This window comes from Giraffa tippelskirchi, chromosome 2, assembly GCF_054371585.1.
Source record: "Giraffa tippelskirchi isolate mGirTip1 chromosome 2, T2T-mGirTip1v1.2.pri, whole genome shotgun sequence".
NCBI lineage: Eukaryota > Metazoa > Chordata > Mammalia > Artiodactyla > Giraffidae > Giraffa > Giraffa tippelskirchi.
In genome coordinates, this window is record NC_137276.1 from 230,998,844 (window position 1) to 231,023,776 (window position 24,933).

The window sequence follows — 24,933 nt, forward strand, 5'->3', positions numbered from 1 at the left end:
TGAGATAATTCATGAAAGTGCTTTGAATGCTCCAAAACACCACACAATGTAGGGTGTAATACTGTTTTGTTATTATTGTACATACTGTATTTTGTTAAAATCAAATAGCAGCCTGACCAAATTTTGACTTCTAGATGACACTACATCCAGAAGCTCTCTATGGCGTTAAGGGCAGAAATACTTGGGGGAGGTGTATTTTACTCAATTTTGAATTAAAGGATGACATTTGCATAAATACAGGTTGGCCGTAAAATCTAGAAACAAGATATTATTAATTGACTCTATTGTAATGCAATATCAGTGAAACATTTATTAGGTATCTGTCACCTATATTTTTTTACTTTATAGCCACCCACTGAAAATAAATGATAGAAGACAAAGTTCACCATCTGTGTAAGACATCTAACTTCCAACTACCCTTAGGACTCTTTTGAATCACATAGAGTATCACCCAAGTCAAGGCAAGACTGAAAACTAGTCAGACTAGTTTGGCAAGCTGTTTTGGAAACGACTGTATTTTATTTATTTATTTTTATCTTGAACCACTTAGCTAATCAAAATCAAATAATTTCACATTCTTTTGGTGAGTTCAAATAGTTTTCTAATGGAGTTTTTGTCCACTGGCACCCACCTTCATAAACACTTTCTGAATATCCCAAAGATACTGACTTCAACCTAAATAAAAAAGCAAAGCAGGGGGAAAAGTAAGAAAACGTAGGGAGAGAAAAACAGGAATGTTACTTGGAAACTTCAAAACTTAGGCTTTTAAATAAAGTCATAAATAATTTTAAAATTATAGAGTATCATGAAAAATAGACATTTCAGAGCCTCTGTTTGGTTAAATTGGCAAGAGAAAATTGTGCTTTAGAAATAGGCTGAACTTTTTAGAAACAGTGGCTGGAATTAATATTCGGGAACATAAGATTCTAAACTAAATCGATGGAACTGAAACTGGAGAATGAGAGAAAGAGCAAAAGAGAGGGTGGGATGGAAGAAAGGGGTGGGGAAAGAGAGATTTCCTTCCCACGGACCTCGAGGGTCTATGTATTGGACCAAACCTGGCCCGAAGGCCATGTTTTGAAGAGACTGAAAAGCAATGACCTGACATTACAGGGATCACGAGGGTGTTAATCCAAAAGAGTACAGTTTGCCCATGGGACACCCAGAGACAGACAATGTTATTAGTTACATAAAGGTGATCTTCTAGTCGGAAAGCATGTTGGGGTGGGTGGCAATGAGAATCTGAGGGTCTCAGCAGCCCTTGGGGAGGTCATGCTTCCAGCTGAGTCTGTCTTTTCTCCAGATTGGGGTCAGCTGTGGCAAGTTGTAACCCTTTAGCCTAAAGTTCTTATCTGGCTAATGATACAGCCATGCTTTTATGGGAAAGGGACTCAAATATGTCACCGGACAGATCAAAATATCAAGTTGAGAGTGATCCTCATTCATTAGGAATACTGAAGGATTAAAATAAGCTTATTTATTTCAATAACACTGGATTTTCTATGGAGATAACAAGGGACTGAGTGAGTGGAGACTGGATATGGTGGAAGAGAATGGGTAGAAAGTGTAGAGTCATCTTTGATGAACTGTCAATGAAAAACACCTTTCAATACTTGCTACTTAGAAAATTCAATCTTAATGAGCTTCTTTCAGTTCCAAATCTTAACAGTTGACACAAAATACACTGTTAAATTGTGTTAGCAATAATTGTAGAAAAATAGACATGTGTGATAAGGACATTCTAATAAAAGGTTCTTCTGGAGCATCATCATTTAAAGATTCAGAGGCTCACATTACAAAAACGAGATTTGGTTAGTGTTCTGTCTCCAACCACATTGACACCAAAGACAGTGAGAAAGGGGGAAAGACCTCACACCCGGGTGTCCTGTCACAGATACAGAACTGACACTTGTGTCTGCCCAAAGAGTTGTTAAGGCTCTTTGTTCAGTTGCGCTCAAGGGGCCCCACCTGCTCTTCCAACCAGACAACAGTCTGTGTTTTGTCCTTCAAGCCTTAGTAAAGCATTTGGAAAGGCCCACTGAGTCTCCAGGAGCTACACTAGCAGATATTTGCAGCCCCAGCTGATCTTGCTTTGTGCTACCATGTCTTTCCCTGCAACTCCAGTGATGCTGCAGGGTTAGCGTCCCCAAGGCAAGAGCGCCCTTTCTAAGGCTACAGTGAGGTAAGGCCACAGTGCCTCCCTACAGCCTGGCAAGAAACACATGGGGCTCCCTCCTCCTCAACTACAACCTCCGTTTTGAAGTGTGTGGAATGAAAAAATAACACATATTCAATGCAAAAAGTGAAATGTTGGCAAAGAGGCAAGAGCTATGGCCAACAGTTTTGTTTTCCATATGATCAGTGCCAAGAAGCAATTGTCTTGATACAAGGTGTCAGAAGTGGGAGAAGAGAGACATCCTCCTCCCCCACCATGTCAAATTGGGAGTTACTTTCTTTATCTCTGGGACATGCTTTTTAGTACACAAGGTCCCCAAACTACAGTGAAGGCCTGTGCTATCTGGTCAGGGAAGCAAGGGCAACAGGAAGGGGCAGCTAGTTTGAGCTCTGTGACCTCCACGGTGCAAAGCCTCAAACTGAGCACAGCTGTAGGGGCTGAAAATGAACTTGGATCCAGTCAATGAATATCTATGATGGATGATTGTGTTAGGAAACACACAGTTTATAAATGTAAAATTAACGTGAAAGATCTGTTTCAGTGCAAAATCTCCACCTGCCCTTGAGGTTTTGTTTAAGATTCTCTTCTTTCTCTTATATTTTTCATTTGAAATTTTTTCACTTCTGAAAATTAGATTTTCAGCACAAAATATTGTTCCTTCCTTCCCTCCTTCTTTCCTCTCTTCTTTCTTTTTTCATTTACCTTTGCAGATTAAAATGAATTAAGACTGTCATTTTTTTTTGTCATTTTCTTTGACTGGGAGACACTTTGAATTTATAGTTTCTAACATGTGGCATACTCTAGAGCAATTCCTTATTAGATGATCACCAAGATTGTTGATCTAATCATTGAATATTGAGGTCTGGTCACTTCATAACAATAATAAATACCGGTGCAAGGAATTCTGACAGCTAAGCCCCTAGGTACAGGAAGAGTGTCAGATGGGGTCAAGGTGTGTGAGAGCAGTGATTACAGGATACTTTGCCCACTACATGCCATTGTGAATTTCATGACTTTAGACCCAGACCATCTTTTATGAGCTTACCATGTCTCATCTTTAAACTGTGATTATAGAGTGGAAACAGTGAGAGAGTCAATGGTTTTGTAGAAGAAAAGGTTCTCAAACTACGGTTCTACAAGAGGGGAAACTCACTGGAAAAGCATCAACACAACATTGGTGGGAATTCCCTGGTGGTCCTGTGTGGTTAGGACTTGGCACTCCTCCCCCTGCCAGGGCCCCAGGTAAAATCCCTGGTCAGGGAACTAAGATCTCCCAAGCTTTGCAGAGTAGCCACCCTTACCCCTCCACCACCCCCCCCACCAAAAAAAGAAGGAAAAACACTCACACACACACACACACACACACACACACACACGAAACAAAAAAAATGCACATCATTGGTGGCATGCCAGAGCATGTTCTCCTCCTGAAATTCTGCCCCAAGCTAGTCAGTGAGGTCCCTGTAGTCTTAAAAAAAGAGACCTCAGTTTTGTAAACATTTCACAGTATATCAGCATATTGGTGGTGGGTTTTGCCATCTCCTGGACCTCCAAACTTCCCCCAGACCTATGGCTTATTAGAGTCAACGAAAGGGAAGAGTGAGGTACCCAAACGGCTGCCAGTCTTGGACACAGAACAAAGGCCATGCACTAAAGGGCCAGCGGTCAACGGGATCAAAGAAATCCAGAAAACAGAGACATCAGAACAGAAATGCCTACTGTACTTTGAGGATCTTTTTTTTTTTTTTAATCTTATTTCTAAAGTTATATATCTAAACCTACATTGATTTTACATCTATGTACAGTATTTAGAAGTTGTGTTCTACAGTACTTTTGTACATGCTGGGTTTTATTACTAACTTCAAAAGAAAATAATTACATAAGGCATATATATGTACAGTGTTTTGTCTTTACCTCACCTGGGTCCTATAACCACAATGCCCACAGAGGGCAAGCACCTTGCCCTGTGGAGGAAATTTATTGAGATGTGTAAAACGGAGGGCTCGACTCCATGTCTCACTGCATGAATGAATAGGCACCAGAGACCTTCCTTGTCATATCCCAGGGAAACTCTTTGATGCACTCTTTTGAGTGATCTGCTATTTTACAACACATGCAGGGGAGTAGCGTAAATCTCTAGTCGGGTGTGCCCTATCCCGGGAGGAAACCAGGCTGGGACCATGAATGAGGGCATATGACACCTTAACCGAATCTGCAGCTACCTTGTCAATCTGAATTAACTGAGAGGGCAGGTAGATATTTTACACCTTGAAGATTTGTTTCCTGTTGATGCCAAACTTAAATATAAGGAAAGAACAGAGTAAGAGACAGAAAAGAAAGAGAATGAGAGATGAGGGGAGGTTGCGGGGGGTGAGGGGCAGTGCGGGGAGAGGAGAAGGGGTGGCCCCGGGCCCGGGGACTAAACTTTGGATTCATTCTCTAGGTTTGCCACGTCACCGTTCCTCTCCGTCCGCTCCTCGGGGTTCTTTTCTTCCTCCTCTGTCTCCAGTTCTGCGTGTTGGTTGAGTTTGCTGGAGACAGACCAGCTCAGGGGCAGCTCGGCCCTGCTGGCCAACTCGGCCAGCTCTTTGGCACTGAGAGATGGGGTGCTGGTCTCGTAGGTCTCGTGGAAGCTGTTGTAGTCGACTTCGTAGAACCCGTCCTCCAGCGTCAGGACAGGTGTGAATCGGTACCCCCAGAGGATCTCACTGGTGATGTAGGAGCTTCGAGCTTGGCACGTCATCCCTGCAGAGAGGAGAGCAGAAGCATTAGTGTGTGTGCGCGTGTGTGTGTGTGCATGTGCGTGCACGTGTGGGCTTCCCACTGACCAGGGGACTCAGGCAGCTGGGCAGTACTGCTGTGTGTAGTGTTGAGACTGTGACCTGCATAGGCTGTTGTAATAGGGAGAAACAGATCTGACTCCATATTTTATCTGCTTCCTTTAACCTTTGCACTCTGTCGCTTTTGCTGCAAGTTACAAATGTTGCTGATAGCCTGAAATATACAGGAGAGCACGTTTTCAAAGTTCTACCTTTGATTTGTACAGAGATAAAAAGTTGCAGAACAGAGAATAACATTTGTCTTGGTGGAATTTACAGGAAGGTCATAACCTGAACTATGTGGACAGCTGCAAGAAGAAATGATTCCCCCTCTGAGAAGTTTAATGTTTTTGAACTGTGGTGCTGGAGAAGACTCTTGAGAGTCCCTTGGACTGCAAGAAGATCCAATCAGTCCATCCTAAAGGAAATCAGTCCTGAGTATTCACTGGAAGGACAGATGCTGAAGCTGAAGCTCCAATACTTTGGTCACCTGATGCAAGGAGCTGATTCATTGGAAAAGACCCTGTTGCTGGGAAGGATTGAAGGCAGGAGGAGAAAGGGGTGACAGAGGATGAGATGGTTGGATGGCACCATCAACAGAATGGACATGAGTTTGAGCAAACTCCAGGAGATAGTGTAAGACAGGGAAGCCGGGGTTCCCTGCTACAGTCCATGGGGTCCCAAGGAGTCGGACACGACAGAGCAACTGAGCAATGACGACCATACACCCTCCCCTTTTAATATAAAAGGAGCCTGAATTCTAAGTCAGGTAAGATGGTTCTTTGGGACACTAGTCCACCATCTTCTCAGTTTGCTGGTTTTTGTTTGCTGACAACTCTTCTCTCGATTTACTGGCCTGGTGAGCAGTTCAAGCTTGGACTCGGTAACAGTGCCACAGGCGTGTGTGGTGTGTTTCTTGTCACAGATGTCTAGTGTGCTACTATGCATGTGCTCTTTCCCAGGGAGCAAGGTGAGAGTTCTGGCCCACACCAGGCAATGCTTACCAGCAAGGTCACAGGAAATCAAGTGTGCACAGGTACACAGGTACACACTCATATGGTTGTGCCTTGTCCACGTTTTGCTCCAAGATCACCTGAGGTCATGACTCGGATCTGACATTGATATCAGAGGCTTTGCCTGAGTCCTACTGGGATTTGAGTGCTCTAGCCACAGACTTAGAATGAAAGTTGACTTATGAACTACACTTAAATGCCCTTAAGCTGGAGGCCATGGATTAGTATTGCTCTTTCAAAGTCCTTGACACTTAGGCCATGACAATGGTTCCCCAAATAAGGCTGGAAGGGAAACCCATCCTAGTTTGTACTTTCCCTGGGGCTAGTGGAGATGTCTTTAAGCTCATGTAATAATATAGCAAAGTCGAGCCCCACCTTACCCGCCCTTCTTGCTTACAGACAAGAAAATTTTTTCTAATTTGCACAAAAATGCCACGCGAGTCACTGGCAGCCCAGGCGTCAGGAGTGGCTTCCTTTTACATGTGAAAAGGCAGAACAAGGGAAATCCCACCTGTTATCTTAGGAAAGAAAACAAGGCTTGGGGTGACCTATGGGAATGTCATTGGTGCATTTTTCCCCCCTCACGAGGTCAAAGAATTCTCTTATGAAACTTCTCAGGAATGGGAAGCGTTCATTCAGCCATCCCTTCAGGACTGATTTTCCCTCTAGCTCAGTACGCTCAGGGCTAAAAGCCCATCCTGTTTCTAGGGGCCCATGAAAACTTTTATTTTCTTTTAAAGTCAGAAGAAAAAAGAGATTTCAGGTAGAAGAAAATATTAATAATTCATCTTTATATAAAGTATATTACATATTCAATGGACATGAGTTTGAGCAAACTCCAAGAGATAGTGAAGGACAGGGAAGCCTGGCGTGCTGCGGTTTATGGGGTCGCAAAGAGTTGGACATGACTGAGGGACTGAAAAACGAACAACAACAACATATTACATATTATGTGTATTATGAGCATGCATGCATGCTCAGTCTCTTCAGTAGTGTTTGACTCTTTGCGATGCCATGGACTGTAGCCCGCCAGGCTCCTCTGTCCGTGGGATTTCCAAGGCAAGAATACTGGAGCCATGCCCTCCTCTAGGGGATCTTCCTGATCCAGGGATTGAACCTGTATCTCTTGCATTGCAGGCAGATTCTTGACCACTGACCCACCAGGGAAGCCCTCATTATATATCATATGAAGTAGGTTGTATACTTCATACCTATTATGTCATGTAATTCCATAAAAATATAATTAAATATTTAAAAAATGGAATAAAGAGACCACAAAGGTGAAGCTCTGTAGCACTCACGATATTCCTACTGCCTGCTTGTGTTCATTCATCCAGGGGAGCAACCAGTCACATATATTTTCCATCAGGACAGTTAATAACATGCATTAAACAGTTGCTTTATGCTGAATGCAGTTGGGGTAAGGAGAATAGGACACAAGTAGGTTTTACACAGAAAGGTTCGGATCTACAAAATATTCCCACAGCAGGGCCCTGGCTCCTCAAGGCTAGAGGAAGAGGGTGGTCCTAAGGATCAGGACTTAAGGAGGCAGGGACTAAAGGACCCGCTGCAGCTGGCAGAGTCTGGGCCCACACAGTCCTCATTTAGCCCTTTGCCCTTCCTCTGAACCTCCAAACTGAATGCTACCCATCTTCAGTGTTTTCCTGACTCGCCAATGACTCGCCCCTCACCCCCATGCCTCTAAAACAAGTTTACAAGGCTGCTACTGGGTCTTGCAAATCAAAGAACAACAGCATCTTGTTTTCATTTTTCAAAGAATGTTTCTCTTTGGAGTTAACAACTCTTTAGCTGTGTTTGGGAGTCATGGGGGAAGGCAGGTGATGGCAGAGTTATATGGATTCAAAGTGAGGCACAGACAGGAAGTCAAAAGGAAAGATAAAACAGTTGTAACTTTTTTTCCCATAAAAGAAGCATATGTTTATTTTAACATGACTAGAAAACAGAGACGGGCCAGAAAATAATATCCACCCAGATTTTCATTTCTGGTTATGTAAATAGCCAAATGGAACTAGAAATTAAAAATACAATGATAAAATTAAACTCTGTATGTTAAATTTATGTTAAACTCAATTGGTTTCACATCTGATTGAAACTGGCTGAAGAGAGAATTAGGAACTTGAGATACAGGTATGAAGAAGCAAAGCAGGAAGCAGTCAAGACGGTGTCCTTGGGAATGATTGGGAAGGGACCTCTGAAAACCCTCTCCTCCATGAAGGCAACGAGGACATTGGCAGAAATTGACAAGACAAACACTTCAAAACTCTATAAATGAACTCCGGGAGTGTTTGTTCAAGAAAAATGGTGGAATCTCAGTGAGAACCCTGAGCTTGGCAAAGTTTCAATGTCCCCCTGCTCAGCCTTAAAAACCAATAGCTGGGGCTTCCCCCGGGGCCTCGGTGGTAAAGAATTCACCTGCCAATGCAGGAGACGTGGGTTTGACCCCTGGTCCGGGAGGATCCCACTTCTAAGGCGCAGCTAAGCTTGTAAGCCACAGCCACTGAAGTCTGTGCGCTCCAGAGCCCGTGGTCTGCAACCAGAGAGGCCACCACAATGAGAAGTCCAGGCACAGCACCCAGAGAGTGGCCCCCCGCTTGCTCCAACTAGAGAAGAAGCCCAGGCAGCAGTGCAGACCCAGCACGGACAACAATAAACAATAAAACAAACAAACCCAGCAGCCGGCAACTGTGGTGCAGAAGAGCAGCTAGCAACTCCGGGAGGGGTGGGAACAAGTTGGAGCTCTTTCAGAGTCTCGTGTTCAGAACTGTCATTATTTGAAGTTTCTAACAGTTCCCTAGAAAGCCCCATTCACAAAACATGTCTCTTTTTTGACCAGGCACAGATCTTGCCCGATGAAAATATCCTTTTTCCTTGGGTCATTTGTCAAAAACAACCAGTAGCTGAATTTTGCACTCCCCTTTCCCCAAATACATATGTTGTTCCAACCCTCAGAACCTCAGATTGTGACTGTATTTGAAGAGAGGGTCTTTAAAGAGGTAATTAAATTAAAATGAAGTCATGCAGAGGTGCCCTAATGCACTGTGACTGGTGCATCACAAGAAGAGGAGATTAGTTATACAGACATGGACAGAGGAAAGACTATTTGAGGACACAGGGAGAAGGTGGCCACCTCTATCCACAGACTGAGCAGAGAGCAACCAAACTTGCCGGCACCTTGATCTTGACCGCCTAGCCTCCAGAATTGTGAGACAATGATTTTCTGCTGTTTAAGCCTCCAAGTCTGTGGTGCGTTGTGATGTCAGCCCTAGCAAATGAATGTGCTTATTGAATTTCAAACTGTGATAGTAATTTCACAAATTTCAAACTGGGATAGTAAAATATCTTTTCATAGCACCACTTTAATAAGATTTTGATGTTGTTCAGTCACTCAGTCATGTCCGACTCCTTGCAGCCCCATGGACTGCAGCATGCCCAGGCTTCCCTGTCCTTCATTATCTCCCAGAGTTTGCTCAAACTCATGTCTGTTGAATTGGTGATGCCATCCAACCATCTCATCCTCTGTCGCCCCCTTCTCCTCCTGCCTTCAATCTTTCCCAGCATCAGACTTTTTTCTAATGAGTCAGTTCTTCGAATCAGGTGGCCAAAGTATTGGAGCTTCAGCATCAGTCCTTCCAATGAATGTTCAGGGTTGGTTTCCTTTAGGATTGACAGGTTTGATTTCCTTGCAGTCCAAGGGACTCTGAAGAGTCTTCTCCAACACCCCAGTTCAAAAGCATCAATTCTTCAGTGTTCAGCCTTCTTTATGGTCCAACTCTCACGTCTGTACATGACTATTGGAAAAACCATAGCTTTAACTAGACGGACCTTTGCCTTGTTGGCAAACTGATATCTGTGCTTTTTAATACTCTGTCTAAGTTTGTCACAGCTTTTCTTCCAAGGAGCAAACCTCTTTTAATTTCATGGATGCAGTCACCATTTGCAGTGATTTTGGAGCCCGAGAAAATAAAGTGTGTCACTGTTTCCACTTTTTCCCCATCTACTTGCCATGAAGTGATGGGACCAGATGCCACGACCTTAGCTTTCTGAATGTTGAGTTTTAAGCCAGCTTTCTGTCTTCTCACTACTGCGTGTAAACTAGATCGCTAGTGGGAAGCTACTGTACAGCACAGGGAGCTCAGCTCTGTGCTCTGTGATGACCTAGAGGGGTGGGATGGGGTGGGCGGGAGGGAGGCTCAACAGGGAGGGGATATATGTAAGCACAGAGCTGATTCACTTGTTGTACAGCAGAAACTAACACAACAGTGTAAAGCAATTCTCCTCCAATTTAAAAAAAATGGGTGAGATTTAAGCAAATGCTCATGAATGCTTTTCCAAGTTTTATTCATCTTTTGGTGTCCTGATTCACTGTAGAAGAGATGAAAAGAATATTAATGTATTTGCTTAACAGTATTTCTAGTGTAAGCCGTGAATTTTCATTTTCTTCAGAAAGAGCCTTGCCTTACATATTGATGTTGGTCCCAGTCTATTCTTAGAAAAAAATGTGATTTTTACCGATGTTGAAAAAATAACCAAATAAAACCAACTAAGATGGAGCTGCCAGCGTCACATCAGTGTCTGACAATGGACCCCTTGTGATTTTCAGTGTCACTTAACCCACTGAAGTGTGACTGACTCTGAGAACAATTTTTCATGGATTTTGTTTTAGGCTTTGGAATGAGTGTGACCAGAGGATGCAGAATGTTATTTGTTTAACAAAGAAGATGAAACATGAAAAACATACAAATATTGGCAACACTGATAAAGGAAAACAGGAATGATAAATGTATATGCACCATGCATGTAAATGTTTAGATACTACCTGTCTACATATCTGGGCTTCCCAGATGGTCAGTGGTGAAGGGTCTGCCTGCCAAGCAAGAAACCCCAAGTGGGTTTGATCCCTGGGTTGGGAAGATCTCCTGGAGGAGGGCATGACGATCTGCTTCAGTATTCTTGCCTGGGAAAAGCCATGGGCAGAGGAACCTGCCGGGTACAGTCCACGGGGTCACAAAAGAGTCAGACATGAATAACAACAACAACAAATCTATACGTACATAGAAACAATAAAATAAGAGGAGACTTTCTTGAATCCAGAAAAAAAGAAGATTCAATCAGTGTGTATGGAGTTGTGTTTGTTTTTTGTATCAGAAAGATCATTACATTGTCCTGAGGTAGGTTTCTTAAGCGAGTGAAGTAATCTGTGGAAAACAAGATGCTTCTTTTGTCAAAATGAACAAACGCTGAAAAATCTGATCTCCAAGTTGGGGTCACAGCCTTTACTCTGGGCTGTCTTGCTGTTTGCATTTCTAATTCTCATGCCTGTATTTGTGCTGTTTGCTTTATCTTGAACGCCTTTTCTTCAGCGGCATTCTGCTTGTCTTATAAGAGCCGATTTATTATCTCCTTTTCTATCTCCTCTGGGACTGACGGGCTTCTCTCACAGCTCAGTTGGTAAAGAATCTACCTGCAATGCTGGAGACCCCAGTTCAATTCCTGGGTCAGGAAGATCCGCTGCAGGAGGGATAGGCTACCCACTCCAGTATTCTTGGGCTTCCCTCGTGGCTCAGATGGGAAAGAATTTGCTGCAGTGCAGGAGACCTGGGTTTGATCCCTGGGTTGGGAAGACCCCCTGGAGAAGGGAAAGGCTACCCACTCCAGTATTCTGGCCTGAAGAATTCCATGGACTGTATAGTCCATGGGATCGCAAAGAGTCGGAAACAACTGAGCAACTTTCACTTTCACTGGGACTGACTTCTCTTGAATTAGAGCTAGGAACCCAGGGCTAGCAGGGCAGACCGCACAGTGACATCCCATCCCAGGCTTCTCACAGCTCCTGCAGCTCAGGCTAGCTTTTGGTTTCCTTGTCATCTGGTGTCCTTGTCGGATGGCGAATGCCTCGGGGTTTCTTTATCTTTTTTATTTCCATACCATTTAACACGTGCTTCAACATAGGAGGTTCCTCCCAGATACCTGTTGTTAAGTGAAGACGATGGACCTAAGGAATTCTAGGGAAATGTTGATTAGAAATGTCTGCCATGTATCATTAAATTAAAAGATGGCTCGTGGTCCTTAGAAAGAAAGTGGGAGATTTTTGCTTCCTGCGTTATGTCAGATTACCTGGGAAGAACTCTCAGCTACAATGCAAACTAGATACCAGAAAATTACAAACGCTTTAACTGTATCCAAAATAAGTTCAGTAAAAAGTAAGGGATGGGATTTCTGGGTTTGGTGAAGATGGAGTCAGTTCAGCCTTTCCTTCCCATTGCTTACAGCCAGGACTTCTGGACAAAATACAAAATGCAGCCACCTGAAGACTCTGGAATGTTACCACTAGGGGGACGATAAGGGTTTAAAACTCAACATTAAAAAAACTAAGATCATGGCATCCAGTCCCATCACTTCATGGCAAATAGATGGGGAAACAAAGGAAACAGTGACAGATTTTATTTTCTTGGGCTCCAAAATCACAGCACATGGTGACTGCAGCCATGAAATTAAAAGACGTTAACTCTTTCAAAGAAAAACTATGACAAACCTAGACAGCATATTAAAAGCAGAGACATTACTTTGCCAACAAAGGTCCATAAAATCAAAGCTATGGTTTTTCCTGTAGTCATATATGGATGTGAGAGTTGGACCATAAAGAAAGCTGAGCACTGAAGAATTGGTGTTTCTGAACAACGGTATTGGAGAAGACTCTTGAGAGTCCCTTGGACTGCAAGGAGATCCAACCAGTCCATCCTAAAGGAAATCAGTCCTAAGTGTTCATTGGAAGGACTGATGCTGAAGCTGTATCTCCAAGACTTTGGCCACCTGATGCGAAGAGCTGACTCATTGGAAAAGACCCTGGTGCTGGAAAGATTGAAGGCAGGAAGAGAAGGGGATGATAGAGGATGAGATGGTTGGATGGCATCACCGACTCAATGGACATGAGTTTAAGCAAGCTCCAGGAGATGGTGATGGACAGGGAGGCCTGGCATGCTGCAGTCCATGGGGTTGCAAAGAGCTGGACACGACTGAGCAACTGAACCAGCAATACTTTGGAACATAATATGTGACATAGATTATTTTGTACTTATCAAGTACTATATTTTAAAAAGGGCTTCCCTGGTGGCTCAGATGATAAAGCGTCTGCCTGCAATGGGGGAGACCTGGGTTCGATCAGTAATTCCATTTTTTGTTGTAGTATTAGCCTGCTTATCTTTTGTGCAAGGGCCCTTCTTGTTCTGTGTTTTCAAAACTGTTTTTTTTCCTTCCTTTTTTTCCCTTGAAGAATAGTTGATTTATAATGTGTTAGTTTCAAGTGTACAACAAAGTAATTAAGTTATATGAGTATATATTCTTTTCAAAGTATTCTCCAGTGTGATTTATTACAAGATACTGAACAGTTTCCTGTACTATACAGTAGGTCCCTGTTGTTTATATGAAGTTATTCTTTTTATGTGAAGAATTGGAAACAGTAAAAAAGAATTGTGACAAAATCTAATCTATATAATTCTGCTTCGTAATATCATTTATGGGCTTCCCCGTAGATCAGCTGGTGAAGAATCTGCATGCAATACAAGAGACCCTGGTTCAATTCCTGGGTCAGGAAGATCTGCTAGAGAAGGGATAGTATTCTCCAGTATTCTTGGGCTTCCCTGGTAGCTCAGATTGTAAAGAATCTGCCTGCAATGCAGGGGACCTGGATTCGATCTCTGGGTTGGAAAGATTCCCTGGAGAATGGAACAGCTACCCACTACAGTATTCTGGCCTGGAGAATTCCATGAAGTGTACAGTCCATGGGGTCCCAAAGAGTTGGACTGTCATTTAAATGTTTCCAAACATCTGTTGGCTCAAAATGGCTATGATTTTCTTGAAGCTATCCTGTTCTTAGAAATGTTAACCACTATTTTTTCGGGTCATATTTATTAAATGCAACCCATGTGCTAAGTACTGCATTCCTAGCCTCAAGGGACTGACAGTCCATCTTTTTATTCCTGTAGCAGTTCAGCCTCAGATATTCTGACTGGGGACTTTCAGAAGTGAGGACCCTGGCCTAAAGACCATGGGCTCAGGCAGACAGACATTGTACTGGATGCCTGGGGCCTTTGGAATGTACGGTGGGGGTGGGGAGGGAGGTTTGGTGCCGCTGGGCCTAAGGTGGAGTTAAACGGAAGTGCGTGATTGTGTCCACCACCTTGTCAGGCATTTTTGTTTCCTTGACAGTGAATCAGAAATTAGGTCTCTGTAGACTAGAATGCCGCCCACTCAGCCTCCTTGACTGGTTTCTGTGCAAATAAGCCTGGAGATGCCAACACTGAGAGTCAGCTTAGAGGAGGGCGAGATGAAGTCAGAGACGGGGATGCGATCGTAGGACTTGTGCTCTGAATGACAGTCTCCATTCCTCTTATTCTGTACTATCAGGTCCCTGTCACCCTCATGGAACACTCCTAAGTAGTTACTCTGAGCTGGGCCTTTCCCAAGGCCTCTGCCTTGTCTATCTCATTGAATCCTTCTACCAGTGCTGTGAGCAGGTGCTGCTACGCTGTTCTTGTTCTACAGATGACAAACTGAGCGGTGGAGACCATCACGCCCCATCCCTGGGGAATCTGGCCTCACCATCTCAAGAAAAATAGCTGGACATCGACATTGCAAGACAGCATGCAGGCCAGCGGGGTCAGAGGAGGAAAGGTCTTTCAGCGTGTTCTTGGGCCAGGCAAGCCTTTGCCTTTGTGCTTGAGAAGGCTGCTGGATTTCTGCCAAAACTTGTCGCGTCTAAGTTATTTCCCCAAAGCCCAAAGGGGTAGGGGTGTGTGTGTGTGTATGTGTGTGTGTGTTTGTGTATTAAAAAAATTATTGCACTTAATTTCTCCACTGAGAACTTCTCTGATATGTATTAGTCACTCAGTCATGTCTGACTCTTTGCAACCCCATGGTCTGTAGCCCTCCAGGCTTCTCTGCCCATGGGATTTCCCAGGCAAGAATACTGGAGTGGGTTGCTATTTCCTTCTCCAGGGGATCTTTCCGACCCAGAGATCGAATCCGGGTCTCCTGCATTGCAGGCAGATACTTTACTGTCTGAGCCAATCTCTGGTTAATCTTCCAAGAGTTTAACTCTCTTGGAAGTGAATAGAAACAGCCCATCTTTTGGGTGGTGTTTCCTTCCGTGAGTAAGGCGGTGTTAGAGGCAGGTGTGGAGAAGGAGGCCATGCTTGGTGGTGGTGGTGAACAGAAAGCCCGGAAGCCAGGAAACCAAGCTGAGGCCCAGCTGAGGGATCTAAAAGCCCTGAGCCACCATGGGTCTGGCCCTGCAAGATGGAGATTTAGGAGGCAAAGTCCTATTTTTAGATTCACGGTGACAAATAATGACAAGAGACGTTTCGTGCAGAATAGCAAGCAATACGATGTAAGCCATCCTCATGAGAGACCCCGGAAAAAAGCCAGAGGTACTCAGGTAGTAGGTAGAAAATGCATCAGAAAGGCCTGGAGAACGTGATTCCAATGAAATAAGATGGATATGAACCACCCTCGCCACTGTGGAATTCTGTAAAATAAATCTAAATTGCCAATGCTCAGAAACAAAGAGTTAACTGCTGACATTTTGCCTTTTTATTTCAAACATCAGGCTATATGACGCAATGTTTTCCTTTACTCTTGGTTCTCATTCTAATAAACCTGCACTGAATTAGTGCGGTAATAAAGTGCTCTGCACTAATGTTTTTTGGTCTTCGTGTGGAGAAGGATGTTGGTGATTTACCAAGTCCAGTGTCAAAAAGAAGCAGAATAATCTTGCCGTAATGGTGGTTTTACAGGAGGCTCAGCCAATTGCTGATCATTTAAATAACAACAAGTCCTGCCTTATGTTCAGGTTAAAAATACATTCAGTAAACAGTTGTGCTTTTTCTGTTACTGAAATACTGGACACCCATTGAAGTTCACCTCTAGCTGCACAAAAAGAACATTGAAATGTGCATTTAAAAAAATGCCTAAAAAAAGACATTCTACATGTGTACTCCTAATGCTGCTTTCGCCAAAGTAGCCGATAAATTCATAAATCAAGGATTGAATTAAGTAATATACGTTATTTACTCAGAGCGTTTGTTGTATGTGTGCGTGTGTGTAGTCGCTTAAGAATGTGTGACTCTCAGCGACTGTGTGGACTGTAGCCCGCCAGGCTCCTCTGTCCGTGGGATTCTCAGGCAAGAATACTGGAGTGGGTTGCCGTGCCCTCCTCCAGGGGATCTTCCCGACCCAGCGATCAAACCTGCCTCTCTTGTGTCTCCTGCATTGGCAGGTGGGTTCTTTACCACTAGCACCACCTGGGAAGCCCTTGTAACTCCTATAGGTGCCTTATACTTAAATTTACAAAATAAAATGGAGTGTGGCTGAATCATTATGGCCAGAGGATGCTGCCACTGGGTGTTGTAACTTCGCTGTCAACAAATACCCACTTACCATTTATCTTTCCCACTATATCTTCCTTTTTTTTTCCCCACCGGCTCTCCTAAGCCTGTCCATCCTTGCCTTGTCTTCCACACAAGTGTGTTTATTCTCTACTGAGTCTGGAGCACTGGCTACCAGCTCCAGAATGTTGCTTGGAGACATTAAGCAACCTTGATGCTTTTTGAAAGAAATCTTGAGATAGCCTCAAGTCAAATCACAAACTGTAGAATTCTTCTTCAACCTCTCCCACTCTGTATGTGTGTCTCTCTTCTCCAATAGTTCTGGGCTCCCAACAATCTATACATTTATCACTGGCTCTTTCCTACAAGCACACAAAGCAGTTTAGGAATTATGACGTGGATAAGGGGGCTTCCCAGGTGGGGCAGTGGTAAAGAATCCGCCTGCCCATGATGGAGCCATAGGAGATGAGAGTTCGATCTCTGGATGGGAAAGATCCCCTGAAGGAGGAAATGGCATCCACTCCAGTATTTTTGCCTGGAATATCCCGTGCACAGAGAAGTCCAATGGGCTAGTCCACGGTATTGCAAAGAGTCGAATACGACCGAGAGACTGAGCACACACACAAGTCTACCGAGGATTTGTTTGTACAAGACTCAGAGCTCAAAGCCGAGGACCAGATATCCTTCCAGCTGAAACAGAAAAACCCCTGTGACTTGGCGAGAAAGCCCCAGCATGTACCAGTAGAGAGTGAACCAATCAAAGACTGCCAAATGCACTTGAAAGCCAATCAGAATACTTCCCCACTTCCAAAAATTCTCTAATAGAACACTCACCAATCAAAGACAGTCTTGATATTCCTACCTTTTACTCTATAAAACCCATGAATTTCTCTGGGAAGGAAACAGATGGTAGCAAACTATTAATATCCCCTATTATCTGGATAAACTACTTTTTGTTAATAGTACAGGTGTTCTTTTTACTGTTGAAACCTATGGGGTGAAATTAAAAATTGTAAATCTTTTTAATCTTAAACTATTCCCACTAGTAAAATCCAAGTACAGAGTTCCAATTTATTGAATTCATCTTTTTTTTCTATGTGGCAATGTTATCTGTTAAAATTTTTTCCCCTACATTCTTTTTTTAAATTGAAGTATGCTGCTGCTGCTGCTAAGTCTCTTTAGTCGTGTCCAACTCTGTGCGACCCCATAGACGGCAGCCCACCAGGCTCCCCCGTCCCTGGGATTCTCCAGGCAAGAACACTGGAGTGGGTTGCCATTTCCTTCTCCAGTGCATGAAAGTGAAAAGTGAAAGTGAAGTCGCACAGTTGTGTCCGACTCTTAGCGACCCCGTGGACTGTAGCCTACCAGGCTCCTCCATCCATGGGATTTTCCAGGCAAGAGTACTGGAGTGGGGTGCCATTGCCTTCTCCGAAATTGAAGTATAGTTGCTTTATAAAGAAAGCTGAGCGCTGAAGAATTGATGCTTTTGAAATATGGTGTTGGAGAAGACTCTTGAGAGTCCCTTAGACTGCAAGGAGATCCAACCAGTCCATCCTAAAGGAGATCAGTACTGAATATTCATTAGAAGGACTGATGCTGAAGCTGAAACTCCAACACTTTGGCCACCTGATGCGAAGAACTGACTCATTTGAAAAGACGCTGATGCTGGGAAAGATTGAAGGCAGGAGGAGAAGGGGATGACAGAGGATGAGATGGTTGGATGGTATCACCGACTCAATGGACATGAGTTTGAGTAAACTCTGGGAGCTGGTGATAGACAGGGAGGCCTGGTGTGCTGCAGTCCATGAGGTCTCAAAGAGTCGGACATGACTGAGCGACTGAACTGAACTGTTAGTTGCTTTACAATGTTGTGTTGGTGAAAATCGCTCAGTGGTATCAGACTCTTTGTGACCCCATGGACTGTGGCCTGCCAGGCTTCTCTGTCCATGGGATTCTCCAGGCAAGAATACTGGAGTGGGGTGCCATTTCCTTCTCCAGGGGGTCTTCCTGAGGCAGGGATTGAACCTGGATCTCCTGCATTGCAGGCAGAGTCTTTACTGTCTGAGACAACTCTCTGCTGTACAATGAAGTGACTCAGCTGCGCCACACGTAGTTATGTATACATGTCCATCCTAATCTCGCAGTTCACCCCACCCTCGCCTTCTCCCCTGGGCCCACATGCACATTCTGTATGTGTCTCTATTCCTGCCCTACAAATAGGTTCGTCAGTATCTTGTTTCTAGATTTCACATATATGGGTAAATATGATATTTGCTTTTCTCTTTCTGACTTACTTCACTATAGGTCTATCCACATCTCTGTTTCTAATTGTATTTCCTTTTAGAATTTGTTTTTGTCATCCATTTCTTAAAAGAAATCTTAAACCTCTTAAGTCGTTCAAAAATTGAAGTGAAGTGAATTCCCTCAGTTGTGTCCGACTCTTTGCGACCCCTGGACTACCTATCAGGCTCCTCCATCCATGGGATTTTCCAGGCAAGAGTACTGGAGTGGGTTGCTATTTCCTTCTCCAGAGGATCTTCCCGACTGAGGGATTGAACCCAGGTCTCCCGCATTGCAGGCAGCTAGCTGCTTTACCATCTGAGCCACCCGGGAAGCAAATTCAAAATTTAAGTTCAAAAATTAGGTCAGTATAAAAAGATGCATTCAGAAAGGTGTTATTCCTACGTCTTCTTTTATCCCATTTCCACCTACTTCCTACATGTAGCCATGTTCACTAGTTTCTGCTTTACCTCCTGTTTTCTTTTGTAAAATAAGCGAACATAGATGTACAGACATTCTTATTTCTCATTTTGACCCTACAGAAGGCATGTATTTCAGGACAGGAAGCTGTATGATGATTTTCTTCTGCTAGAGTAATTTGGAATCTCTGGATGTGCTCATTTTTTTATTGTCACAGAATCCATAGGATCCTTAGTGGTGGAGTGAAGCTGAACAGTAGGGCGTGGAGGCAGAAAGGCCCAGGTTCGCATCTGGGTTGCCCAGTCTCCTTATGGCCCAGATAGGCTACCTCGCTTCTCTTACTCCTCATCTGTCATCGCTGAGACGTTAATGACCAGATTAGAGATATGAAAGCATCTATAAGAAATTCCAATGTAGGGACTTCCTTGGTGGTCCAATGACTAAGACATCCCACTCTGCACGCAGGGGGCCTGGGTTCCATCCTTGGTCAAGGAACTCGAACCCGCGTGCTGCAGCTAAGAGTTCACGCAGAGCAACAAAGGGTTCTGCACAACGAGATAAAGAGCTTGTGGGCCGCCACTGAGACCCGGCGCAGGCAAATATACAAAATAAAACAATAAAAAAGAAATTTCAACACGAAAGCCTTAACACAGAGTTCTGCCAAGGACACCACTGGCAATCCTCTTAGGTCCCTTCCTCCCTTTGGTCAAGTAGAAATGCTGATCTTTCTTGTAGAATTAGCAGCATTGATCAACAGCATTTGTCCCTTACATCAGGTGTTTTGTTGCTTGTTGATTTTTTATAAAAGGAATAAAAGTCTTACAGAGAAAGATCTGGAAACATCATGCTTCATTTTCCTATGGGTTTACTTGATGCCTTATTATTCTCTGAACATTTCCAAATATGCTTTGATGCCTAATATTTGAAGAGTTACTCTTCTCTTCAAAGTGAAAAGTGTTAATGGCTCAGTTGTGTTTGACTCTCTGTGACCCCATGGATAGTAGCCCAACAGGCTCCTCTATCCATGGGATTCTCCAGGCAAGAATACTGGAGTGGGTTGCCATTTCCTCCTCCAGAGGAACTTCCTGACCACGTCCCCCATTATTCTGCATTTTCCAGGCAATGTTCATAACTTTTAAAGTTAAGAACCCTTTTGGGAATCTTATGAAATTCATAGATCCTTACTTAACAGTTTGCATTTGATCAAGTGCTCTGGAACTGAAGCTGGTGGGATCTTAGGTTCTGATAAAACAAAGGGAAGCAAACGCAAACAAAATAAGAAAACCATTCTGGCTTTAGGGGAAGGTGTGTGCATGCAGGTGAAGAGGAAGAGGTTTAAGGAAAAAATAGAGAAGAGAGGGCTTAGTTAAACTGCAACTGGGTTGTAGGCAGCCCATATGCTTTCACTGTAGCCACTGCTCACCCTACCAGAATCTTCCTCGTGCGTGGGTGCTGAGTCACTTCAGTTGTGTCTGACTCTTTGCCATCCCATGGACTATAGCCTGCCAGGCTCCTCTGTCTGTGGGATTCTCTAGGCAAGAACACTGGAGTGGGCTGCCACGCCCTTCTCCAGGGGATCTTCCTGACCCAGGGATCGAACCTGGATCTCCTGCATTGCAGGCAGATTCTTTACCGTTTGAGCTACCAGGGAAGTATATGAGATGAGAAAAACTGAAGGTGAGACTAAGTCTTATGACAATGTCACATCTGAAGGTGGAGAAGGCTGAGCTTGCCCAGGATGTTAAGAGAGAGAGGATGGTTAGAGAGAGAGAAAGGCAGAAGAATGGAGGGTGGAGAAGCCAAGGAGAGAAACGTGTCAAGCAGGACAGGTGGTTAACAGTGCCAGAAAAGCTGATGAGAAAAACTGTCCCAAACTGAAAACTGTGTGTTGGATTTCAGACATGGTGGTCACTGTCAACTCAGTGATAGCTGATGGGTAAAGGAGTTAGTGAAGTGGGTTGAGAAGTGGCCTTGAAGTGAGAAGATGGGGTGAGTGAGTTTAGGAAAGTTTGTCAGGAATCTGACCACAGAGGCAAAGAGGGAAGGTGGTTGTTGGCCAGGGACATGGGATTGGGTAAGTCCTTGAAGATGTGGGACACCTGACCACATTCAAACACTGATGGGAAAGGCTTTGAGTGGGCAGGGCTCGGTTTAAATCGAAAGAAGAGGTAATCAGTGAACTTAACGATTCTGAGAGATGGATAAAGCTGGGATCTGAAGGTGAAGGGGCCCCTCTGTCCTCACTGTCCTTGGGTGTTGGTCCTGATAAATTTGTGATATGGGGATTTCTGTCTTGAGGTTCCTGTTTTCTTTGTGAAGTAGGATGTGGGTGGGGGAAGATTTGAAATTTTCTGTGGAGAGCAGGAGAGTGGGTTCATCAGAGAAACAAAGGAGTGAGACAGGAAGGTAATCATGAATGTGTCATGACTATTTGCTGCTAATATTCCCCCTTCCAAAAGGACTCAGAGTTTTATTAGCTGCACCCCACCACGACAGCCCATGAACTTTGGGATCCCCCTTGGCTTAAGCTTGTTAATACAATCCGTTTTCTTAGCCACGGTCATTGGTTCCAGAAGGCACAGGAGGTTCATTTAGTGGCTCGTGCAGGATGAATTTAAAGACCACCGTATAAAAGTGATGGACAGAGAGGTGAGTCCACGATCATGAACCAGTGTACATACAGCCCTGCTAGAGTGAAGGAGGGGAGCATCTCGAGTGACAGCTTAGATCTGAATTATCCACGTTTAAAGTGGGAAGTGATTGCTACCTTTCAACTGACAAATTTAAGGTTTCTTTTTTCCTCGGATGAAATAAAAACAGAGCTTAAGAGAAGAGTTAATTTCAGTTGCAGAGAAAAGTCAGTTCTCTCTCTGCTTCCTGAGAGTTGCGTCTGTAAAATTATAAACTCTCCTTCAACGTATTTTTAAAACTTGGCTTAAAATTCTTAGAACGCCTCCTTCAAATAAAACAAAAACTGGTATTTATAACTTAAGTGCCTTCATCTTGGAGGGGGAAAAACAGAGTCTGTGAGCCTGAGGATGAATTCTGGAGAGTTTACAAGGCTTAGGAAAGCTTAGGTGATTCTAGGACTCTTTGCACAGTTCAACATAAGCATCCTGTTTCAACTGACTTGAAGATTCTAGTAAAACCAGACTTCCAAGGTTTGAGTTTGATAATTAGAATAGTGTAGACATGTGGGGGTGGTGTTCAGATGTAGGATATTTTTGACAGGTAAAGAATGGATGCTTGTGTGAGTGCCCAATCGGTTTAGCCATGTCTGACTCTTTGCGACTCTATGGAGTAGCCCACCAGGCTCCTCTGTCTGTGGGATTCTCTAGGCAAGAATACTGGAATGGGTTGCCGTTTTCTCCTCCAGGGGAACTTCTTGACCCAGGGATCTAACCCGAGTGACCTGCATTGCAGGAAGATTCTTTACTCACTGAGCCACCCGGGAAGCCCAAAAGGATGTACATGAAAGCCATTTCTATGGATCTGTGGGCTCTTGTCCAGTTCATTGCTTCTTTGGTGTTGAAAGCAGGTGCTGTGGTTTTGAGAGGACTAAAACTTTCATGAACCACTGCCAATAGTGTTTTTTTGTGACAATCAAGAGTTAAAAATGTGGAGGCAAGGGGCTTCCCTGATGGGCGAGTGGTTAAGAATCCAGCTCGCAGTGCAGAGGACGTGAGCTGGATCCCTGGTTGGGGAAATAAGATTCCACGTGCCGCAGGGGAGCGACTAAGCCCGCATACTGCAGCTAGAGAGTCTGAGGGCAGCGAGGAAGATCCTGCAAGCTGAAACTGCCACCTGACAGCCAAATGAATAAATCAAACGCTGTGGCAACTCTAGATGATGACCTCACCCCCCCATCTAGCTTTCTGTCAAACCCCAAAGTCAAGTGGAACCACTGCTGCAGGCAGGCAACAGGTGGGCAGGTGATCTTGTCCTGTGAAAATCACTTCAGGGGTCCTAGAGCTGCTACTATGTGTGGCTTATTGGAGTGGCTCTGCAGCGGCTCTGGCCAGCCAGCTCCTAGGTCCTCATGGCCATCAGGAGGATGGCCTGGGGCTTCGATGTCCTCTGTCAACACTCTCTCCTGGATGGTCTCACTCACTCCTGTGGTTTCACGTGCTGCTGGCTTTCAAACCTTCAGCTGGCCCTCCAGCTGATCTCCAGACCCAGGCATTCACCTGCCCACCGGGAATCTCCCCTGTGGTGTCCCTGATGGAACGCCTGCAGGAAGGATCACTTTTCCTCTGAGCCTGCCCCTTGCCCCAGCTTTCTGATTCCAGGGACCAGAACCATCACCCGGACAGAATTCTCTCCTCCCCTCCCCCCGGCGTCCACTCACTGAACACCTCTGGTTGATGCTGTACTTAAGTCCCTCAGTAGCATCCTACTCTTTGCGACCCCATGACTGCTGCCCACCAGGCTTCTCTGTCCATGGGATTCTCCAGGCAAGAATACCAGAGTGGGTTGCCAGGCCCTCTTCCAGGGGATCTTCCCAACCCAAGGATCGAACCCAGGTCTTCTGCATTGTAGGCGGATTCTTTGCCAGCTGAGCCACCAGGGAATTGCTGGGATTCCCTGCTGCTCCGTCCCCTCCTGGCCACCATCCCGACCCAGGTCATCTCCAGCAGCAACTCTCACCTTCAGCCTCTGTCTCCTCCTGCCAACAGAGTGACCTTGGAACAAAGCAGATCTGATCATATCTGTGTCCCACTTGTGTGTGCCTGTGTACCTCACGCACTTCAGTCACGTCTGACTCTTTGTTGACCCTATGGACTGTAGTCCGCTAGCCTCCTCTGTCCATGGGGTTCTCCAGGCAAGAATACTGCTTAGAGGCTTTCAATGTCTCCCCATCACTCCTGGAATATAATCGCTTCCCAGATCCTTCCAGCAGTCTCTCCGGGTCTTTGCTCCCCTTCCCTGACCCCCCTTCCTCCTCTCACGTGGCTGGCTTGAGACTAATCTCCAGGGTCCTATCGCCTCCTCCAGGGGGGCCTTTCCGGACCCCTGCCTTGAGTTAGGTCTCCCTGTCACTCTTGCCCATCACACCCACGCTTTGAGACGCTCACTGCAATTCTCGCTAAAACGGCCCGTATTCCCTGATAGAACATAAACGCGGGGACAGCAGGGACTGTTCCCGTCTTACATATCTGGAACCGTGCCCGGAGTGGGACACGGTGAGTGCCCCCTAAAGATCTGGGGACTGAAGAAACGAGAGGAAATGACAGCACATAACCAGAGTCTCTCTCCCTGAGAACCCATCCAGTGTGCTGATTTCAGCTGCAAAGGGAATGCTTTCACCTGGGGAAAACACAGCGGGTAGTGGGAGGCGCGTATACTCAGAGCTGAAATGAGCAGCTCAGGGAGTGTGCCCAAGGGTAACGGCCGAGGGGTTCCCTCTGGGAAGCCTCTGGACCGGGCTGCCTCTAGCTGGGCTCTGATGACCGGGCAAGAGGGCTTCCAGGGTAGCAGAACCCACGTGCCTTGACGTTTCCATCTGTCACTTGCGAACCAGCTCTGGGCTAAGGTGCTACCTTCGAGAACTAGACACGCCTACAAAGGCTCAATTTGGCATCTTCTGGATATTGTTGGCGTCCCAGTGGGGGGTGACCTAGGTCTCTAGAGCGCCCCTTGCCACAGATTTGCACCTGGGTAGTTGTTTAGAAAGCTGAAAGTGAAGAGAAGGTGACACTGTTACTAGAGAGAGGGAATACCAACTAATTTGCACTTGATTTGGCCAACAGTACAAAGCCAGTGGGCTTCCCAGGTGGTGCTAGCGGTAATGAACCTGCCAATGTAGGAGACGCGGGAGATGG

General features: G+C 44.9%; 1 protein-coding gene across 1 annotated transcript in view; it reads right to left on the reverse strand.

Moving 5' to 3' along the window:
- Positions 1-4,004: 4,004 nt before the first annotated feature.
- The window catches only part of KCNJ6 (potassium inwardly rectifying channel subfamily J member 6), a 96,571-nt gene continuing 75,642 nt past the window's right edge, over positions 4,005-24,933 (reverse strand). The window contains exon 3 of the mRNA XM_081573189.1: positions 4,005-4,921. Within this exon, the coding sequence (XP_081429315.1) occupies positions 4,596-4,921 (326 nt within the window). The 3' untranslated portion in view covers positions 4,005-4,595. The remainder of the gene's footprint in view (positions 4,922-24,933) is intronic.